General features: G+C 58.3%; 2 protein-coding genes across 3 annotated transcripts; both read right to left on the reverse strand.

The window, feature by feature from the left end:
- Positions 1–166: 166 nt before the first annotated feature.
- On the reverse strand, positions 167–10,506 carry PCDH12 (protocadherin 12). Its single transcript, XM_074551914.1, has 4 exons — positions 7,408–10,506; positions 6,904–6,998; positions 5,614–5,801; positions 167–938 (listed from the first exon to the last, which is right to left on the reverse strand). The coding sequence occupies exons 1-4, from the start codon at positions 10,309–10,311 to the stop codon at positions 574–576; spliced, it is 3,552 nt and encodes a 1,183-aa protein (XP_074408015.1). The 5' UTR covers positions 10,312–10,506; the 3' UTR covers positions 167–573.
- Positions 10,507–15,108: 4,602 nt separating this feature from the next.
- Positions 15,109–19,103, reverse strand: SMIM33 (small integral membrane protein 33). Of its 2 annotated transcripts, none has more exons than XM_074552245.1 (2): positions 18,839–19,103; positions 15,109–18,313 (listed from the first exon to the last, which is right to left on the reverse strand). In XM_074552245.1, exon 2 carries the CDS (start codon positions 18,295–18,297, stop codon positions 17,914–17,916), a length of 384 nt encoding a protein of 127 aa, XP_074408346.1. In that variant the 5' UTR covers positions 18,298–18,313; positions 18,839–19,103; the 3' UTR covers positions 15,109–17,913. The 2 variants fall into 2 exon arrangements, with proteins under 2 accessions (XP_074408346.1, XP_026654176.1); XM_026798375.2 differs by having other exon boundaries at positions 15,111–18,313; positions 18,742–19,103.
- Between the last annotated feature and the right edge of the window lie 657 nt (positions 19,104–19,760).

Below are 19,760 nucleotides of genomic sequence, written 5' to 3' on the forward strand. Positions count from 1 at the left end.
GCCAGTGCTGATTTGGGGGGCTTTTAAAAAATGCCAACTTCCCAGTGGCAGAACCAGAGAAGCTGGAAGGACCCATGGGAGACAACAGGCTCATCTCCCCTTCCCCAGCTGCCACTTCAGGCTTTCTGCACATACATTATGTCAGCTCCACTGCTGACAGAGAGGGTAGTGTTAGAAAAAACCAGTTTTATTTAAATAACTGAAACCCTGGAGCCCAGCTGCAGCAGTGTCCGTGACAGGTATTTTCACAGTCTGTGATCACATGGATGTATCTCACTGTGCTGTGGTTGTTCTCACAACCCCCTTGCCTGGGCCTGTCCTGGGAGGAAAGGCCCTCCTGCTGCTGGGTGGGATGGGAGGCTGGCAGAGCACTGGGAGAGCAGGGTGGGAGAGGAGGAAGGCAAGGACAGGCAGCTGGAGGGGAACTAAAGGTGAAATCAGTTGGGGAGAAATTCGATGGGGCAAGATGAAGGAAGGAATACACCTGTCTGGGCATGGGTCATACAGTGACCCTGCTGGGGCTGGGGACCCCAAATCTCTGACTGTTCTCTCCCTGCCACAGCCACAGAGCTGCTACAGCCCTGGAGCAGCATCCCCCAGGCCGAGGCCGTGCCCGTGGGCCGACAGCTGCCGCAGCAGCCCCGCGCCCGCCTCGCTGTGCACCTGCACCTTCTGGGACAGGATCATCTCAAACAGGGTGCTCATCTCCGACAGGAACGTGCTGGCCAGCCTCGTCCCGCTGCCACCAGGGTCAGCCCCAGCACCTTTGCCAAAGGTCTCAAAGGTCCTCGGTGTCTCCTGCCTTGCAGCCTCCTCATCCTCGGGGGAGCGCGGCGAGTCGGGGCAGAAGACGTTGTCCTTGTAGCTGCCGGTGAGGGGCAGGGACAGCCGGGCCACCCACTCTGGGTCTGCAGCTGTCAGCCTCTTGAGGGCCAGCTCTGGGGAGGGACAGCACAGCAGAGAAGAGAAGAGGGGGGAAATAAATTGATAAAAATATTGATAAATGAAAATATCTAAAATCAGCTGAGAGGCATGATGGTAAACAGATCGCCGGTGACACCATGCAAACCAGCAGCTAAAAAAAAGCCACAATAGAACTGGTTTGAAACTATTGGGGGTTTTGTTTTGTTTTTAATATAATATATAATAGCCATTTTAATATAATAGCCATTAGAATCACTGTGCATTCTCATTTGTTGCAGTCTCAATTGGCACTTCACTAAATTGTTAGCAAAGCCTGAGAGAGGGAGGGTTCAGGACTGGCTGAAGGGGAGCAGACAATGAAAAGCTTTCCAGGGGGAAGTGCTGGACACCAAGATAGTGGGCTTCCCTTCAGGGTCACTCCAGGGTGGGAATTTGCTGCTAAGGAGGCAGATTGAGACCGAAAAGAAATGGGTTACTGTGAAAACAATAACACCAGAATGAAATTCTGGATTATAAAATGCACAGCTGGATGGTTGGAGACTGGGACTGAACAATTGAGCTCTAAAGTAGTTGCTCCTCGATTGGAAACAGCTGAGGAGCAGGAGGAGCCTGGGCTGGGGGCTGGGGCAGGCTCGTTAGTGCAGCAGTAATTTGATTGTGGCCCACAATGGGCAACTGGAATCACACAGAGGACTCAGGGTATTCCCTGCTGGCAGGGAGGCACAGCCAGGGTGGATTGTTACTGGGTCTGATTAGGGGAATTACACACAAATCTGATTATCCATCTGTGGGAGAGGGAGCTGAAACCACACCAGCAGGGAAAACTCTGGAGATGAAACCAGGAGTGATCCAGGCTGACACAATGGAGACCCCAAGAGCTGGGGGTTGCTGCTCCTAAGGAAGCAAGTGCTCTCCAGGGATCTGACTGCAACCTGTCATTAGTCTGAGGAGATATGCGCCAGCAGAGGAAATCTTTATGCTTAAAATAGTGTTGGCAAGAGAAGAAGTGATTATAGATGTCCATGAATAAACATCTCCTGGAAAATAAAGGAAGGACCCCATAGCAAGGAGAGCCTGGAATAGCTTCCTCGTCAGACAGCAGGAAGGGGAACAGGGATTCTTGTTTTTTGAGGTCTCTGGTAAACAAGAGTCCGTGCTGTGGTGCACAGAGGCTGCATTCCAGCCCCTCATTGTTCCTTCCCAAAGCACATCCCAGAACCTCAGGGGAGTTCAGAGCAACCAGCCAGTTTAGGGAAGGTGTTGGGAGCAGCAAAACCTCACTGGTAACTAAACCCAGCAGTCGCAGGGTGGCAAGGGCTGGTGTCACTGTAGTAATAATTGTGTGGCTCTGACTAAAAAACGGCATCCGAAAGGAGGGTCCCCATTCCAATGCTGTTTTCCTGCTAATTCCAGAGGGTGGTCAATACCCTGCCACAGCTGGGACCTGGGATCTGCAGTCAGTGGCTGAGACAAGGCTCCTCCCTCAGCCAGCCAAGCAATTCCTCCTTTTTCTCTGGAAAACAACTGCCCTGGCATGGGCTGGGGGAGAGAGCTGGGACTCCAGCCTGGTAAGCAGAAAAGGGCAGGTACATCCCTTAGATTTTTGTTTCAGCTGGAGTCCCAAAATTCTTTTGTGTTGTTTCACATCCAGGGTTTCTTTCTGCAATCTTAGTATTTGAGTTGCAGCGACTGCTCCTTGAGACACCACCCAAGTGTGCTGCAGGTTTTGCTGTAAAAGATGCAGTTTTCTCCTCCCCAGTCTGCAAGAAGCCACCTCATTCCCTGAATATTTGGCTGCCTCAGCTCTGGAGCAGGGCACAACTGGTCTGCTCTCTGCAGGGAGAGCTGGGCTGACACTCCCATGGCCATGAAAACCTCATAATTAGGTATGTTTAATTTGACCAATAACTCTTTACTGCCTTGTTTTAATGGTGTTTGGGGAGCAGGGGTTGTTTTTATCATCCATAAAGTTCTATCTCTCATCTGCTGCTGGGAGTGCTGTGCTGGGCTGCTGGGGGATCAGAGCTAACAGACGGTGCTGCGAGTTCATCCCACAACATCAACAATCCCAGAGCTGCCCGGGATTGCAGTCCCCCCGCTGGGAACAGCACAAAGGCCCAGCCAGCCTCAGCCAGCTGTTAGGATGCTCCTGAGCACCAGCAGTGCTTCCTTCCTCCCTCTCAGGATGCAAGTCCACGGCTCTGTTTGTGTCTGGGAGAGGAGGAAGGAGCCCGGCAGCTCCGGTGGCTGCGCTTGTCTGTGCAGGCAGCTCTGGGCTCCTGGGGCAGCTCTGGGCTCCTGGGGCAGCTCTGGGCTCCTGGGGAAGGTTTGCAGTTCTGGGCTCCTGAGGAAGGTTTGCAGCTCTGGAACAGATCAGCCTCTAGGCATGGCCAGCAGGAATCCACACAGCCTCAGCATTCCCTGCTGGCATGGAGCTGCCCAGGGAATTAATTGTGGAATCATCATCCCAGCAATGGGGATGTGGCACTGGGGACATGGGTCACTGGTGGACATGGCAGTGCTGGGGAACAATGGTCTGGGAGGGCTTTTCCAGCCCTAATGATCATATGGAACCCCAGGACTTTGGCCAAAAGGATGATTGTCCTGTCAGATCCAAGGATCATGGGAGATGGCACTTCATGGATCAGCCTCACCATAGCTCTGATTTTCTATCCTTGTGTGGGCAGGACTGGATTCAGAGCTGCTGGGCAGCTCCCCCAGTCCCTTTTCTGGGATCAGGGCAGGTCAGTGCACCTGGGATGGAGCTGGGCTCCTCTTGGCTCCCTGCTCTTGGCTGCAGGACCTCAGAACCCAAGGAAACTTTTAGGTCTCAGCCTTTCCTTTGTTTGCTCCTTACTGGAATAAAAGAGCAGGGAGGCAAAGGGGGAGAAGCAGCAGGTTCTACCTTCAGGACCAAAAATGCCCAGCTCTGGAATTCAAACCACCCCAGCAGCAAAGCTCTGTGAGTTTCTCTTCTGTGGAGGAGCACAGAGGCTCCACAATGAAATTTCTGCTACAGGACATGAGTCAGCCCAACTCTTTCAAATTGAAATGCCAAGAGAGGAGATTTTTAGAACAAATCAATAAAAGGAACATGTAGAAAATGTCAGGCCCAGATGGTATTCACCCCGGAGTGCCAGAGGAACTCAGTTATGAAATTGCCTGGTTTATTAGCTGCTGTTCATTAACTACTGCTTCAAATGAATGCAGGATCAGAGGGAGGGGAGGTGGAAATGGTGACAGGAGTTTTTAAGTATGTGAAGGTGAACCCAGCCCAGGCAGATTCAGAGAAATCCTTCTGTGCAAGGCTCAGCAGAGAGAGCCATGGAGCTGCTGCTCCCAGAGGAACCACCTGACATTGTCACATGGGGAATTGTGCTCTGGAAATTTGGAAGGGCTGCATGGAGAGTCCTGGATGGCTCTGGACAAGGGTCTGGAGTGCCAGGACACAGGGAATGGCTTCCCAGAGCGCAGGGATGGATGGGATATTGAGAAGGAATTGTTCCCTGGCAGGGTGGGCAGGCCCTGGCACAGGGTGCCCAGAGCAGCTGGGGCTGCCCCTGGATCCCTGGAAGTGCCCAAGGCCAGGTTGGACACTGGGGCTGGAGCAGCCTAGGACAGTGGGAGGTCCCAGGTGGAACCAGATGGGTTTGAGTCCCTTCCAACTCAAACCATTCCAGAATTCAATTCTGTGAAGGCAGAGGTCACCTGAGCTGATGGAACAGCACCAGTGAGGCTTGCAGGGGACCTGAGCTGTGCCTGAATTTACAGCCAGGTTCTGTAGGGACTAATATGTGTTAAAAGCTGGGAAGTGAGGGTAGGCATAATTAATCTTCCTCACCAAGGGAGGTCATTAGCAGAGTCCCAGAGTATCTGCTCAACACAGTGATAAATGATATGGCAAGGGGACAATGTTGGTGTTGACTCCACTAAAACACCCAAAAGCAGAGGGTTGCTGAAGGACCTGATAATGCTGACTGCCATGAGCAAAATGTGGCTGGTGAATTTCTGTGTCACCAACTGTCAGATAATTGTCACAGGGAACAACAACCTGTCATGTGTTGATGGCTCTCCCTCCACACAGAGGAGGGATTTGGGAGCCACAACAAACAAGGCCCAGCGTGGAGCTTGGGCAGGACAGGAATTAGGAACACACCAGAAAACCTCCTTGTACCCCCAGTGGATCCTAAACACTGCACAACAATTCTGGTCACACATCTCAAAAAAGATAAAATTAGCAGCAGGTTGGTCACAGGAGATGAAGAGGAAGGAGGATCCAGAGGGGCTCTGAGGGTAGATAACATCTTGAGGGGTTTGACAAGGACAAGTGTCCACCCTTCTCAGTCTGCACAGACCAGGAGACCACGAAGGGAGGGCTCAGGCCAGCATGGGAAGCAGCTCACCAGCTGCAATGTGCAACTGGCCCTCACCCCTCAGCAATGACAGAGGCCAAGCTCACACGCCCATGGGAGGGAAGAGCAGCCATAAACACATGGAAAGATCCAATGTGAAGCTCAAGTCCCTTGGCCTGCTACCAAAAGCCTGGCATGGCCCAGATGTGCTGCCTCTCTGGGAGGTGCGACGTGCCCTGGCTGCTGCAGGATGGGGTTAGTGTGGGTTACCTGAGGATATCCCACTGCTGCAGCCCCCCCCCAGCCCCAGCCTGTCCCAGCAGCGAGGTCACCTCACCTGCCTGTGGCTCCAGGAGGGTCTCCAGCTCCTCTCCCACGAGCTGCTGCACGGAGAGCTCGAAGGCGCTGTCGCAGTCGCGGTCGCCGGCCTCGCTCTCGCCGTGCCCGCTGTCCTTGGTGCTCAGGCAGTCTGTGTCCATCCCTGTGTCCAGCCCTGTGTCCAGCCCTGTGTCCAGCCCTGCAGCCCTGCCAGGGGTCACACACCCAGGTCACTTCAGCCCCAGTGAGCCTTTGGAAGGGTCTCTATCTCCCCAGAATGCCCCAGAGAGGGGCTCTGGGCACCCTCCCTGTGCACCACCCACAGAACCAAAGGCATTTTGTGTGCCCATCAGTTAATGACGTTTGGGGAGTTGCTCCACATTTCTCGCCTGAAAGGGTTTTTATCCTTCTGCAGCAAGATCAGAGAACACAGAAGGGTTGGAAGGGACCTTAAAGCCCATCTTGTTCCACCCCCTGCCACGGGCAGGGACACCCTCCATAATCCCAGCTTGCTCCAAGCCCAGTCCAACCTGGTCTGGAACATTTCCAGGGGTCTAGGGGCATATCCTGAGCAAACAGGGACTTGCTGGCTCCTCCCCATTAATTCAGAGGAGCTTTCCCCTGCAGGACCAAGTGAGGAGCACCCCAGACACCCTGGAGCTGCTCTCTCTCCCTTCCCATCCTCTGCAGCTGCAGGCGAGAAAGGTGGAGAAAGCTGTGTCTGCCCATGGCCTGGCCAGGTGGGGACAGGGGAACATGGCAAGGCAGTGATGAAGACTCAGCATCCTCAGCAGCGTGCATCTAGAGCACACAGCATAATTTAATGGGAACACCATGAAGTTTGGAGATATCTTTGGCACACAGCTGGGATATCTCAGTGCCTCCAGCCCTGCTGCAGTTCCTCACTCATCTGCCCCCTGGCACAGGGTCAGGTGTCCCAAACTCATGTTGGCAGGCACTAAGAAAGTTACCAGAGCCATGACAACACTCATCCTTATGCTGCTGCCTCCAGAGCTGGGCCCCTCTGTGCTCCTGAGCACCCAGAACCATCAGAGTTCTTGGCAAGGGATGGCTCATGGCCATGGAAGAGCTCAGGTGAGTATGGAGGGATCTGCCAAAGGTATCCCAGGAAGGAAGCAAAAAGCAGCTGGATACCACTGAGAAGCACAACCTGCCCCTGAAGGGAGAACCTCCAAACTCAGGAGATGAGGCTTTTCTTTGTGTGTCTCTGCCCTCGGAGGTTTTAGCCTGATGGGGCTGGGCAGGGGAAAGGGGCGTGGGGAAGGGAAGTGCTGGGAGCCAGCCTTACCTGCTGCCGTTCTTGGCCGTGTACTTGTTTCCCCTGTAGTTTGTTTTGGGCTGGAACTGGCCCTGGTGCAGCAGCGAGAGCAGCTGGGAGATTTGCTGCAAGGCAGGAAAAGCCTGTTGAGCCCCGGGCTGGCCACTCAAGCTGCTTCCTGCCAGGACGTCCCTCCGAGCCCCCCGGCCTTTTTATAGCGTTTCCTCCTCCTGCAGATGGCTCCGCATCCCCACACCGGTGAAAAACAAGCGCTGGGCAGCCCACCTGGGCCCGAGCTTCCCCTGCAGCCCTCCTGCTGCTCCTGACCCTGGGATTGTCCCCTTGTCACACCCTGTGACAGCCCCGCTCCCGCCTGTCCTGCTGGGGTGACTCTGCTGGGTGAGGGGGTGTTCATCCTACCCAGGCCTGAGACCATGCAAAGACCCTCAGGCTGCACATTCCCACCGTGCCAGGGTGGGCACTGCCCAGGCACGGAAGGGTTGGGGGTGCCCACACGCCTGGAGCGGCTCCTACCTGCACTGGGGGCGACTCCATGGCGAACTCCCCGGTCGGGCTCTGCTCCGCCAGGGCCACCAGCGAGAGCCGGACCAGGCTCCTGAGGATCTGCTGGTGGGGCTGGGGCTGCCCGGGTACCCCCGCACCCACGGGCGGCTCGGCTGGCACTCGGGGCTCTCCCATGGGTGGCTTCACCAAGCTCTTGCCGTGCGGCGGTGCCTCCGCGGGGCCCGCAGCCTCCCTCACGGTGTGCTTGGCTCTGTGGGGCGGGCAGGGCCGGCGCTGCAGGACGGGCAACTCCAAGGTGCCCTGCTGCTCCTCCGAGCCCTTTTGTGTCCTCTGATTCCTCAGGGTCCTGTAGAGAGTGGGCGTGAGGTGCAGGGGAGCCTGCGGGGACCCCCCGGCCGCAGGGGTGGCCGCGTCGGGCTGTTCCTCCTGGCAGGCCCGGGGGGGCTCGGGCTCCCGGGGGCGGCCCCGGAGCAGCGGCACCAGGTGGATGTCGGCCTTCTGGATCTGCCTGTGCGGCTTCTTGAGCTGCTGCTGCCTGCGGGCGTCCTCCGCCTCCCGGCAGTTGAAGGCCATGCCGTCCTTCTTGTCCTTCTTGCGCAGGGACAGGGTGAGCGCCAGCAGCAGCACGCAGCCGCCCAGCAGAGCGGCCAGGCAGATGAGCAGCAGCACGGACAGGCTGGGCCAGCCGGGATCCCGCGCTGACATCTTGGAGAAGGCACCGTGCCGCCGGAACAGCAAGCGGAGCCGGGCCTGGGTGTGCAGGGGGGTGTCCCCCTGGTCACTCACCCGCACCAGCAGCTCCCGCTGGCTGCCGGCCAGGCTGCTGGCATTGCTGGCGTTGAGGGACACCTGCCCCAGCAGCGGGTCCAGGATGAAGAGCCCGGCATCATCCCCACCCACCAGATCATACCGGAGAGCCCCGTTGGTGCCGGAGTCCACATCCCGGGCCACGATGGTGAAGAGGAAGGGGTTGGCAGGGCACGACACAAGTGTGGAATTGGTCACTGCCGCAGCCTCCTGGGTGCTCCCATTCCCAGGGACCACCCAGCAGCACCCGGTGTCCACATTGACCAGGACGGAGAGCGTGGCCACCCCTCCCACCAGCGCTGGTGTGGTGATGATGGGTGCGTTGTCATTCCGGTCGAGCACAGCCAGCCTGATGGAGATGTTGGATGCCAGCTTGGGATGCCCTCCATCCTCTGCTGTCACCAGGAACTCTAGGCTCCTCACCTGCTCATAATCAAAAGCTTGGAGGGCAAAAATGTCTCCAGTGATGGGATCGACTGAGACCAGCCCCAAAGCAGAGGGGTCCAGGATCCTGTAGGTGACTTTCCCATTGGAGCCCAGGTCAGGATCAGTGGCACGGACAGTGAGCAGGAAGGCAGGTGCTTCACCATTCTCAGCAACAGCAGCCTCGTAAGCGGCCTTCTCAAAGGCTGGGGCGTTGTCATTGACATCACTGATGCAGATGGTGAGGTGTTTCAGCACGGCCAGGGACAGGTCCCCCATGTCCCGCACCACCAGCGTCAGGTTGTACTCGGCGCGCCGCTCGCGGTCCAGCGAGGCGTTGGTCAGCAGCGCGAAGCTGTGGCTGTTGGTCCTCTTCAGCCTGAAGTGCTCATAGCCCTGGCTGAGGGAGCAGAGCACTTGCCCATTGCTTCCTGAGTCAGGGTCACTGGCTGTCACCAGGGCCACAAAGCTGTCCTTGGGGACAGCCTCGGACAGCACGGGCTCCCGCGCGGCCCAGGTGACGTGGACATCGGGAGCGTTGTCGTTGACATCCAGGACCTTGACCAGGACCTTGCAGTGTGCCGGGATGGGGTTGGCGCCCAGATCCCGTGCCTGCACGTCCAGCTCATAGGCGTGGGTCTCCTCATAGTCCAGAGGGAGCCTCAGGAAGATGCTGCCCGTGCGGGCATCGATGCTGAAGGTGCTCAGCACCTCGGGGGGCGCATGCCTGCTCAGGCTGTACTCGATCTCCCCGTTGGGACCCTGGTCAGGGTCAGTGGCCGTGACCGTCACGAGGAGGGTCCCGGGCTGGGCGTCCTCCCGAACCTCCACCGTCAGGGAGCTCTCTGCAAACACGGGGCTGTTGTCATTGGAGTCGAGGACAATGACTTTAATCAAAGCAGTACCTGATTTTGGTGGCTCCCCGTGATCGGTGGCCGTCAGCACGAGGTCGAAGGAGGAGTGCAGCTCCCGGTCCACCTCCTTAACCACGACAAGCTCCGCATGCCTTGTCCCATCGGAGCTGGAGACGACCTCCAGAGCAAAGTGCTCACTGGGGGAGAGGGCGTAGGAGCAGCGGGCGTTGGGGCCAGCGTCAGCATCCAGGGCTCGATCCAGCGGGATCCGCGTCCGCAGGGATGCGCTCTCCGAGATCTCCAGCTCCAGCTCGGGCGTGGGGAACCGCGGCGCATTGTCATTGACGTCCATCACCTGAACCTCCACGTGGATCAGGGCCGGGTTCTGGGCAGCCAGCACGTCGAAGGACACCCAGCAGGGATCACTGTGGCGGCACAGCTGCTCCCTGTCCACCCGCCCGGCCGTGCTGAGCACCCCATCCCCACTGCCCACATGCAGCGGGAACCTGCCGGGGGTCTCCATCAGCTGGAAGGTCTCGGCTGCCTCGCCGCTCTCGCCGCCCTCAAAGTGCTCGGCCAGGCTCCCTATGACAGTTCCCGGGGGCACCTCCTCCAGCACCCGGTACTGCACCGTGAACGTGGCCACCTCCTGGGCATCGGCGCTCAGGAACAGGTACCACCACCAGAGCGCCGGCAGCCGCAGCGCCGAGCGGCTCAGCCCCAGCACGCTGCTGGCAGAGCCCCCGCGGCCCCGCCGCGCTGCCATGGGCTGTCCCGCCGGCCACCGCATCCCCGCAGAGTCCTCAGGGCCACCGCAGGGCCTCACCATCCTCTCCCATCTCCGAGGGCCGTGGGCTCCAGCCAGAGCTTGGAAAGGAGGGGAAGTCACAAGCAGGGCTGGTGGCTGTTCCCCGCGCTGCCATCACCGGGGCTCCCCGGCCGGGACAGCCCGGAGCGAAGGGACCGTCCCCGGAGCAGCCACCGGCCGGCTGGCCGGGCTGGGGATGGAGCGGCAGACATCCTATGGAAACCCCACCTACAGGAAAAGGGAGGACCGGGCTGGTACAATGCCGGGGCGGGGTGGGGGCTCGTGGGGCGGCACGGGCCCGGCGGCGAAAGGGTGTGGAAGTGCCCTCCGATCCCAGCCTCGGGGGACCGTCACCTGCAGACTGTCACCTGCACAGCACACTGCCCAGAAGATGGGATTCCTGCAGTCCCTGACCCACCACAAACCTCTTGTGCTTCAGGAAGAGGTGATGGACTCCTGCTTCTTCATTGACTCAAAGCCTTGTTCTCCACACTTCTACATCTCAGACTTTGACATTTTGCCTAAATCCAAGTGCAATCCCTGCTCCTTGCTCTGCCTTTGGAGGGCGATGAGCCCAAGTCACCTTTCCCAGTACAGAGGTGCTGATGTCACCAGTTCCAGCTGGACACACCAAAATGAGCTGATGAATCAGCAGGAGCGTGGCCACACCAAACACAGCCGGGAGGGCATGAGGGAAGGAGGGAGGCGCTGGCAGACGCAGCCTGTGTCCGTTCAGGCCTCTCCCCATCCCTGCATCCGGCTGTCCTGGCTGCTCCCTCTCTTGGCACGTGCTCCATCCCAGCTTGGCTCACCACTGATTTCCCTGGCGTCACTCCTGCACCGTCAAATCCCTTCTTGGCCTTATTTCAGCACCTCACCCTGAGCCCCCACCTTCAGGCTGCCCAGCTGTTGCACCGGTATCACCACAGCTGGCCAGCTGTGCACAACAGGTAGCACACCCTGAAGGTGTTCCACGTATTCCTCCTGAGCCTGCAGAGCCCCCAGACCCCAGGCTGGGTTTGCTTTGGTCTCGAGGTGACAGAAGGCATTCAGGACAGGGAAGGTCGTGTGGAACTTTCCTTGGCTGCTCTGGAGCATTCTCAAGGTGTGGTTGAAGCCCCACCAGCCACGGCATCTTTGTGTCTCCATACCTTCCAGGCAGCCTCCAGCAGCCTTTGGTGTCCTTGCCCACCTTGCCCTCTCCTCTTGCTTTTCCAACCTTGATGGGCACCCCTGTCCCACCCAGCCTATGCCCATCCCTCCCAGCTCCCCTCACACTCTGAATTTCCCAGGTGAGGCTCTGCTGTCATCACTTTTCTTCGCCATGGTGAATTTTTGTGCCCCAAAGAGCAGCAAAGCCAAAGCCACCTCAGTGCCACGAGCTGTGCCCTCGGCGCAGGCGGAGGAAGGGACGGTGCTGCGGGGGGTGGCCGGAGCCCGGTGCTATTCCTGGGCTCGGCCCCAGCTCCAGGTGACCTTTGCCAAGTCATTTCCCTGCTTTGTGCTCGCGCTTCCTCCTGCGCAGCCCGGGGCTCTCCCGGAGGGATGATCCCGCCTGATCCCTCCCGCTCCCGCTGCCCGCGGAGCTCCGGCTGGAGAAGCGGATGTCTCACAGCCCGTGCCTGATTTTGGGAGGGGAGGTGGGAAGGCCACTTCCTTCTGCTGGGGCTGTTATCCCTCCACCTCGCGGGTTTTTAATGCTTTTCCTTTTCAGGGATGGAGCGGAACAGAAGAACCACGCTGGAACATCACAAGGGAAAGGACATAATATGACACCCCAGGACTGTGAGATTTCCCCAAGGAGCCCTGCCTGGGTTTCCTTGCCCCATCACCTCCCAATCCCACTGCAGAACAAGCCACTCTCCCCCAGTGCCCATGTTTAACCCATCACTGACACCACAGGAGGTGAATTCCCCCTGACTCCAGCACCCACCTGCCAGACCCCACTTGCTGCCATCCCCACCCCTCAGCTGGGAGGATCCCAAACCTCCAAACCACTCATTTTTCTCCCCAGGTGGGATTTTGAGTACCAGTTTGCTCAGGAAAAGGCTGGGAGGAGAAGTCACTGTCACCAGGCTGTGAGCCCCCTGAGCACTGTCCCCAGCCTGGCTGTACAGATCCCAGCACTGGTGACAGGTCTGGCCTGCCCAGGAGGAGCTGGAGGAGCTCCTGCATGAATTATTGATGATTCTTCCAGAATAAACCCCTACAGACCAGGCCTGTGACCCTCAGCCAGCAGAACATTCCCAGCTGGCAGGAGGATGCTGCAAAAGCATGGCTGAGCTGCAAATCAGTGCCGTGGAGGGAGATGGACAGAAAGCTGCAAGAAAATAGGAAAGAAAAACGGGGTCGAGCTGAGACTTGCCAGAAGCACAGGCAGGGAAATGAGATCTGGTGCTAAAAACAAAACGTGTCTCCTCCTGTTTCCTGTTCACACCCCAGCAGGCTCCCGACGTGCTTCAGGACCTCCGTGACCACTGCGGTGGCTACAAACACAAAAATCCTCCTCTAAGGTTTACACTGCACCTGAACCCTTTCATTTAAAGCTCAGGAAGGATTGAATTCTTACAGCACTTCATGCATTCACTGTGTGCAATCACTGTGTGCTTCCTTCAGCTCCTGCCCGACGCTGTCCATGCCCAGAGCAGCTGGAAATGCCATTTTCAGGAGTGCCAACCTGGCTCTCTGCAGCTCAGCTGCTCCCCAGGCTCCAGAGCAGGGCACGGGCACACCCTGAGCTCCCAGGGGTGCAGAGCTGTGCTGGAGGCACCACTCTCCCTGTCCATCACCGGGCAGAGAGCAGCACCACCAGGTCATTTCGAGCTCTACTGCACAGCTGGAGATGTTCAAACTTTGTCATTTTGGGCTGACACGGTGCTAGCCTGGGACCAGGAGCTGTGCCATAACACAGCAGGGAGCGGAGGGCAGCTCAAAATGAGAGGGAAGAGGCTTTTTCACATCTAATAATTTTCTCTGATGAAGACAGGCTGAGAGCTGGGGAAGTTCCCCTGGACAAGAGGAGGCTCCGGGCAGACTTTGAAGCCCCTTCCAGTGCCCAAGGCCTCCAGAGCTCCAGGGGGGTTTGGGCACCATTTCCAGGGATGCACAGGGTGGGATTGTTGGGGGGTCTGTGCAGGGCCAGGAGCTGGACAGGCTGATCCTTGTGGGCCCCTTCCAACTGTGGGTATTCCATGATTCCATGAATTTTCAGCCCTTCAAAGACAGCCTTTGCTCCTTTAGAAGTGTCACTCCCTTTTCAGTGGCCAGCAATCCCTCCCTGAGCACGAGGTGTGTGAGGAGCTGATGCACAAGGGAGCCCAGAGCCTTCCCCATCCCCAGCTGCCTGCAGGGACCTGCGAGGCTCCCGGGGGCCCTTTCTCAGGAGGAAGGACGTGATTCCCCCTCTGACACCAGGCACGGAGCTCTGCAGGAGGTGCAGGGACCTTCCCTCAGGGTGAGCTGAGCTCATCTCCCCACAACCAGCAGGTGACACCGGCTGAAGGTGACACCGGCTAAAGGTGACCTCGGCTGAAGGTGACACCAGCTGAAGGTGACATCAGTTGAAGGTGGCACTGGCTAAAGGTGACCTCGGCTGAAGGTGACACCAGCTGAAGGTGACACCAGCTGAAGGTGACATCAGCTGAAGGTGGCACTGGCTAAAGGTGACCTCGGCTGAAGGTGACACTGGCTGAAGGTGACACCAGCTGAAGGTGACACCGGTTAAAGGTGACACCGGCTAAAGGTGAACTCGGCTGAAGGTACACCAGCTGAAGGTGACACCGGCTGGAGGTGACACCAGCTGAGGGTGACACTGGCTAAAGGTGACCTTGGCTGAAGGTGACACCGGCTGAAGTGACCTCGGCTGAAAGTGACCTCCCCGTGCCACCCGCTCCATCCTGGCCCGGGCTGCTCATCCTTCCCCTCCATCACAGCCACCCGGGTGTCCTTGCGGGCTCCTGCAGCGCTGCCCGCCCGGGGCTCCCGGTGCCTGCCGAGGCCGGGGCGGGCCGGGAAGGCGCAGCCCCGGCGGTGCCTGCGCTGTGCAGTTGGATCGCTCCACCACGAGAGCCCACTGCTGCTCCGCGCTGGGCTCCGCCGCTGTCCCCGCCTGTCCCCGGCGCCGCCCGAGGGGCTGGGGGCGCTGAGCCCCCCAAACTCTCCCCACAGCGGGGCTGCGATCGCACTTCCCCTGACGGACGGTGCCGGGGGTCTCCGCCGCCCCCAGCCCTGCAGGGAGCCTTGGGCGATGCTGCAGCTGCCTCCCCTCCATCCTCAGCGGATGCTCTGGGTCCCTCCCTGTTTGCCACGGGTTTCGGGTGTTTCCCTCCGTTTCACCGCATTTTAGGGTGTTTCCCCCGGTTTTGCATAGTTTAAGGTGTTTCCCTCGCTTTCACACGATTTTAGGATGTTTACATGATTTTAGGCAACACTGCAGCATCACAGCAGAGTCTCCCCCAAACCCCGCTGTAGCCCCACATCCTACCTCCACCCTGCAGAGGGTGTCTCCCTTCCTGCAGGGCAACACCTTAATTAGGGGGGAAATAAAAGGGGGTGCGGGCGATCCCTGGTGAGGACAGAGTTAATTATGGATGTAGCAGCTCCTGAAAGCTTCCCCAGGCAAAAACCTGGTTTTGAGCAAAGCTGCTCCTGCCTGCCGGGCTCCGGGAGCTGCCCTGCACAGAGGGGACGATAAGGAGAGTTATTGTTGCTCCGTGCTCATAAAAGAATTATTATTAAGGAGGAGAAGAAAGTTGTAAGTGAAGTAAATTGGGCCAGGCTGGGTGTTTGAATAGACAGGAATAATGTTATGGTAATCTCATGCATGGCTCTGCTGCTCCAGGACCCTGACGTGTTTTATAAAGCCCGGTGCTACAAAAAGCAATTCTGTGAGCAGAGAGAGGGAGAGCTGGCCAAAGAGAAACGAGGAGAAGCTGTAAAAATGATGTTTTATTGTGTGGGAGAAAGCAATGAGTTGAGATCTAACCCTTGATGTCCTTCTGGAGGAGAAAGCTGGCAGCATATTGTCGCTCGCTTGTATGATTTAATTTGCTATTCTAAGTCTTACAGTAATTTCTTTCCTGTGCTCCAAAAGCTTGTATCTAAATTTCTGTTTGCAAATGAAACACATGGAAGAACTCCCCAAGGCTCGGGCCTCAGAGCTGGATCTTCCCAGAGTGCAGGGGGCTGCTGACAGGATGGGGGCAGGGGGCACCCAGCAGCACCACCTTCCACTGCCACTGTGATCTGATTTTAGTTTGACAACCCAAAACACCTGAGCACCAGCCCGGGGTGGGCTCCCTGTGCTGCACAGGGTAAGTGATGGATCCGGGCTGTGACATCAATCAGACCTTTACGAGTCCCCAGCGGCTGCAAATCAATAAGTGCCAGCAATAATTACCCATTTTGTCTTTCTCTTTATTAATATTTAGACGTTTTTAGTCTTTTCTCTCTAAACATGACGTTTCCCTGCTGTGGGTGTCCTTCAGAGGGAGCTGTCAGGAAAGCTCCTGTTCCTCTAATTACAGGCTTTGTGCTGGATGGAGCTGCTCCCTGAGCAGGAATGACAGAGCCACCAAAGCTGGGGACGGCTCTGCAGCCTCAGCCTGGGCAGGTGACACTGGTGATGTCCCCAGGGGGAGGGTGCAGCCTCTCTGGGTGTCACAGTGCAGATCTTGTGACGGTCACAAGGGGTCATCTTGTGATGCTCTCCAGCTCTTGCTGGGGGTGACCACAACCCACAGATGTCATTTAAAGAGATCATGGAATGGTTTTGGTTGGAAAGGATCTTCAATCCCATCCAGTGCCACAGGAACACTTCCCACCGTCCCAGGCTCTTCCAAACCCTGTCCAGCCTGGCCTCGGGCACTGCCAGGGATCCAGGGGCAGCCACAGCTGCTCTGGGCACCCTGTGCCAGGGCCTGCCCATGCTCACAGAGAGAATTTCTTAATTAGAAGTCCCTGGAGGTGATTATCTCCTCAGGGGTGCTGTTAGGGATGCAGACATTGCAAACAAAGCCCTCTTTTGACATGGAAAGGGGAGAAGGACTCCACAATTTTCAATGGAAATGACAGCCCTTATCTCCTTTAACACGGGTGTGAGAGAGCTGATAATGCCCTATCAGCCCTGGAAAACAAATGGGAACAAATTCGAAACAGAAAACAACCCTCCCAAAAAGTAATATAAATTATGGTTTTTGTGGAGACAAAAAGTTTCCAGCAAGTCCAGCTTTAAAGCAAAAGAAGGGCTGGAAATAAGTGAGAGGAGGGATCCTGGAGCATCTGGCACGTCGGGAATACCTCCAGCTCCTGCAGGAACAGGTAAAGCCATCTCTTGTCCAGCTGTGCCCACAGGGATCTGTGCCAGGGATCTGAGGGCAGACCTGGCTTTTCCAGCGTGGGAGAGGTGAAGCTGCATCCTGACTTCTGGGGCTGTCCAGCAGAATAAATCCTCAGGGGGATCTCAGAGGCTGCTCCCTCCCCAGGCACTGCAGACACCGAGGTCCTGTGCCCAACACGGGAGGAGAAACTGGGACTGCAGAGATCTCAGTGCCCCCAGCAGCAGAGACCCCAGGACTGGGCAGGGACCGTGCTCTGACAGCCCCAGGAGCCTGCAGGGCTCCGGTTTCACCTCTCCTGATCCCTCTGTACCACCTCACCCAGGTTCTCCCCAGGGTGACAGAGCCACCTCAGCATCACCCCACTGAGGGCGACAGTGCCAACCCCACCTTTGGGACAGCACTCAGGGATGGGGACAGAGAGGTGACCACAGTGAGGATGACCACAGCAAGGGTGACCTCAGGTCTCCCCATCCCTTTGCAGAGATGCTGCAGGCTCTGCCCAGAGTCCCACGTGGACTTCCTCTCTGGTGCCAGCACCTCCAGATGTTCAGCCAGCTGTGATGTGCCATTATCACCTCTTGCCTCTGCTGTGTCACTGCTCTTCTCTCACCCACGTCCACTGGGGGCAGGACACGTGTCCCCTGTCACTGGCTCCACCCAACACGCAATCAGGAGCTGCATCCTCTGCCCCCCTCTGCTCTGGCTGTTTGCCCGAGGCGCCGGGGGGGCTGGCAGGGGCAGGACCGTGTTCCAGCCCCCCAGTGTGGGAAAAGGGGCTGTGGCATGAGGCAAAGAGGGGCTGGAAGCTCCTCTGTGCCATATAAACAATGTAATGAGGACACCGTGAGTGTGGAAATATCTTTCACTGGAAAACAATTCCAGATGATGCAACTTCCAGCTACTGCCAGGGGACTGAGCACAGCTCCCCAGCTAGGGCAAGGACCCAGGCAGCTCTGCTGGCCACTCCCAGGCAGTGTGGGACAGGTAAAACCAGGGCAGGTAAAACCAGAAGAGATGCTAAAGCTGTCCCACGCAGGCTGGGCCAGCCCTAGAGCCCAGCTGGGACCCAGCTCCTGCCTGGGGACAGTGACACCCCTGGGCTGGACTTCTGGGGGCTGGATGGGTCTTGAACCTCCTGGCTGAGCATTCCTGGGGCCAGACATGGGTCTGGGGAGGTGCAGCCTCTGTGAGTGGGCAGCAGTGAGTCCTGGGATACCGAAACATCCCACCCCAGCTTTTCCAGAGGGACACGTCCCTCGAGCCCTGCTCGGGTGCCCGGGCCATGTCACAGGTAGGTGATCTCGATGACATTGGGCTCAGCACTCCCGAGGGGAAGGTGGTGGCTGCAGGAGCAGTGGCAGGTCACTCCAGCCGAGCCCATCTTGCCGTAGGGATCCAGGCACCTCCATTGTGTCAGGAGCACGGTGTCCATGTGCTGGGCCATGGGCTCGTGGTGCAGCGTGACCTGCACCGTGCGCAGCTGGGGGCCGTAGTGCACCAGCAGCACGATGAACACGGCCAGCAGCACGAAGAGCACCACGATCACCGAGATCACCGGCAGCGCGTCCGATTTCTTGCTCACGCTCCTGACGATGGACACGGGGGTGAAGGCGGCCACATCCTGGGGCTCAGGCTGTCTCAGCTGGCTGCCGGCCACCGAGGCGTTCATGGCTCAGCGGGGTGACCTGCCACGGGGACAGGGTGGTGACCACCGAGCCCGTCCCTGGCCTCATGTCCTGCCCTCGAGCCCGCAGCTCCCGCACACGTGCGGCTGCCAGGGAATGGGACGATCCCGTGAGTGTCCCCTCCCTCCCTCGGGCTCGCAGCACGGGGGAAGCTTTGGTGGTGAAGCGTGGGGCTCGCAGGATGATGCAATCCCTGCATCCCCTGTCCTGGGTGCCTTTGGACACCACACCCGGCTCTTGTGGGGAGCCCTCTGCCCACCCCTCTCCGCCCCCAGCCCCACGGTGCTGATCCAGGACCAAACCCCACGGGGACCTCCCAGGGGGGCCCAACCCCTCGGTAAACACAAGATCCCGTGGAGCCAGCACGGGTGGGAGCAGGGGGCAGTGAGGAAGGAAGGAAGAAGAGCCCTGCCAGCCCCCCGGGGTACCTGGGCGTCCCTGCTGCCTGGGGACCATCATCTCCGGCGGCGGGGCGAGCAGGACGAGCTGCGGGCTGGCTCTCGGGGAAGGTGCAGCCGGACTCACCTCGGAAGTTGCCACGTCACGGCCCGGCCCCGCCGCCGCCGGGGCTCCCGGGGCACTCGGGGAGCGCCCGCTCATCCCGGGCAGCGCGGCTCCATCCCGCCGCTGCCACATCAGCGCTGCGACCCTCCTGTCCCCCGGCGGGACAAGCGCCCTTTGTCTGGGGAGAAGAACCCTCCCTCCCCCCTTCGGCTGCAGGAAACCTCCCTGCTGCCACCGGCGGGGCGTGAAAATTGAATGCGGTGAAGGAATGGGTGTAAAAATTCCCCCTGGGCATGTGAGGTGTTTGCACAGCCCGGCACACCCACGCTGTGCTCCGGGCTGGAAGGGCTCTGTCCCCAGGGAGGATGGTCCCTGCCGGGGTCCCACTGCTGCAGAATCTGCCCATTTGCCAGCAGGGCTGTGGGGTGAGTCCATGGGGAGCTCTGGATGCTTTGGGCCTCCACTTCAATGGTTGGACTCAGTGATTTTGGAGGCTTTTCCAACCTAAAGGATTGTGTGAGCTGCTGGGGGTCACAGGCAGGAGCCAGAGCCAGGTCAGGGCTGGCACATCCCTCCCCTCACACAGGTACATCCCCTGGCCCAGCGGTGCTGTGTGCCACAGCCTCTGCCCCAGCAGTGACCTTGAGCACATCACAGAGCAGAAAATACGGATCCCTCGGAGTTTCAGCCATTACCAACTGCATCTTCCCATCCTTCCACCCCAAAACACCACTGCTCTTACCTGCAGCTCTCAGCAGACAGGCTGGGGTGAATATCTGGGCTCTGTCCTTCCTGCACGTGGGGAGGACACGGTGGGAAATGCCTTTTCCCATCCAGCCGAGCATCCAGAAGAGATTCAACTGCGTGTGAGCTTCTGGGTATTTGCACTCATTTCAGGATTCAGTAAAACCTTAATCTACAGCATAATCTCTGAGCGTCACAT

The sequence above is a fragment of the Zonotrichia albicollis genome, chromosome 15, assembly GCF_047830755.1.
Source record: "Zonotrichia albicollis isolate bZonAlb1 chromosome 15, bZonAlb1.hap1, whole genome shotgun sequence".
Taxonomy (NCBI): domain Eukaryota; kingdom Metazoa; phylum Chordata; class Aves; order Passeriformes; family Passerellidae; genus Zonotrichia; species Zonotrichia albicollis.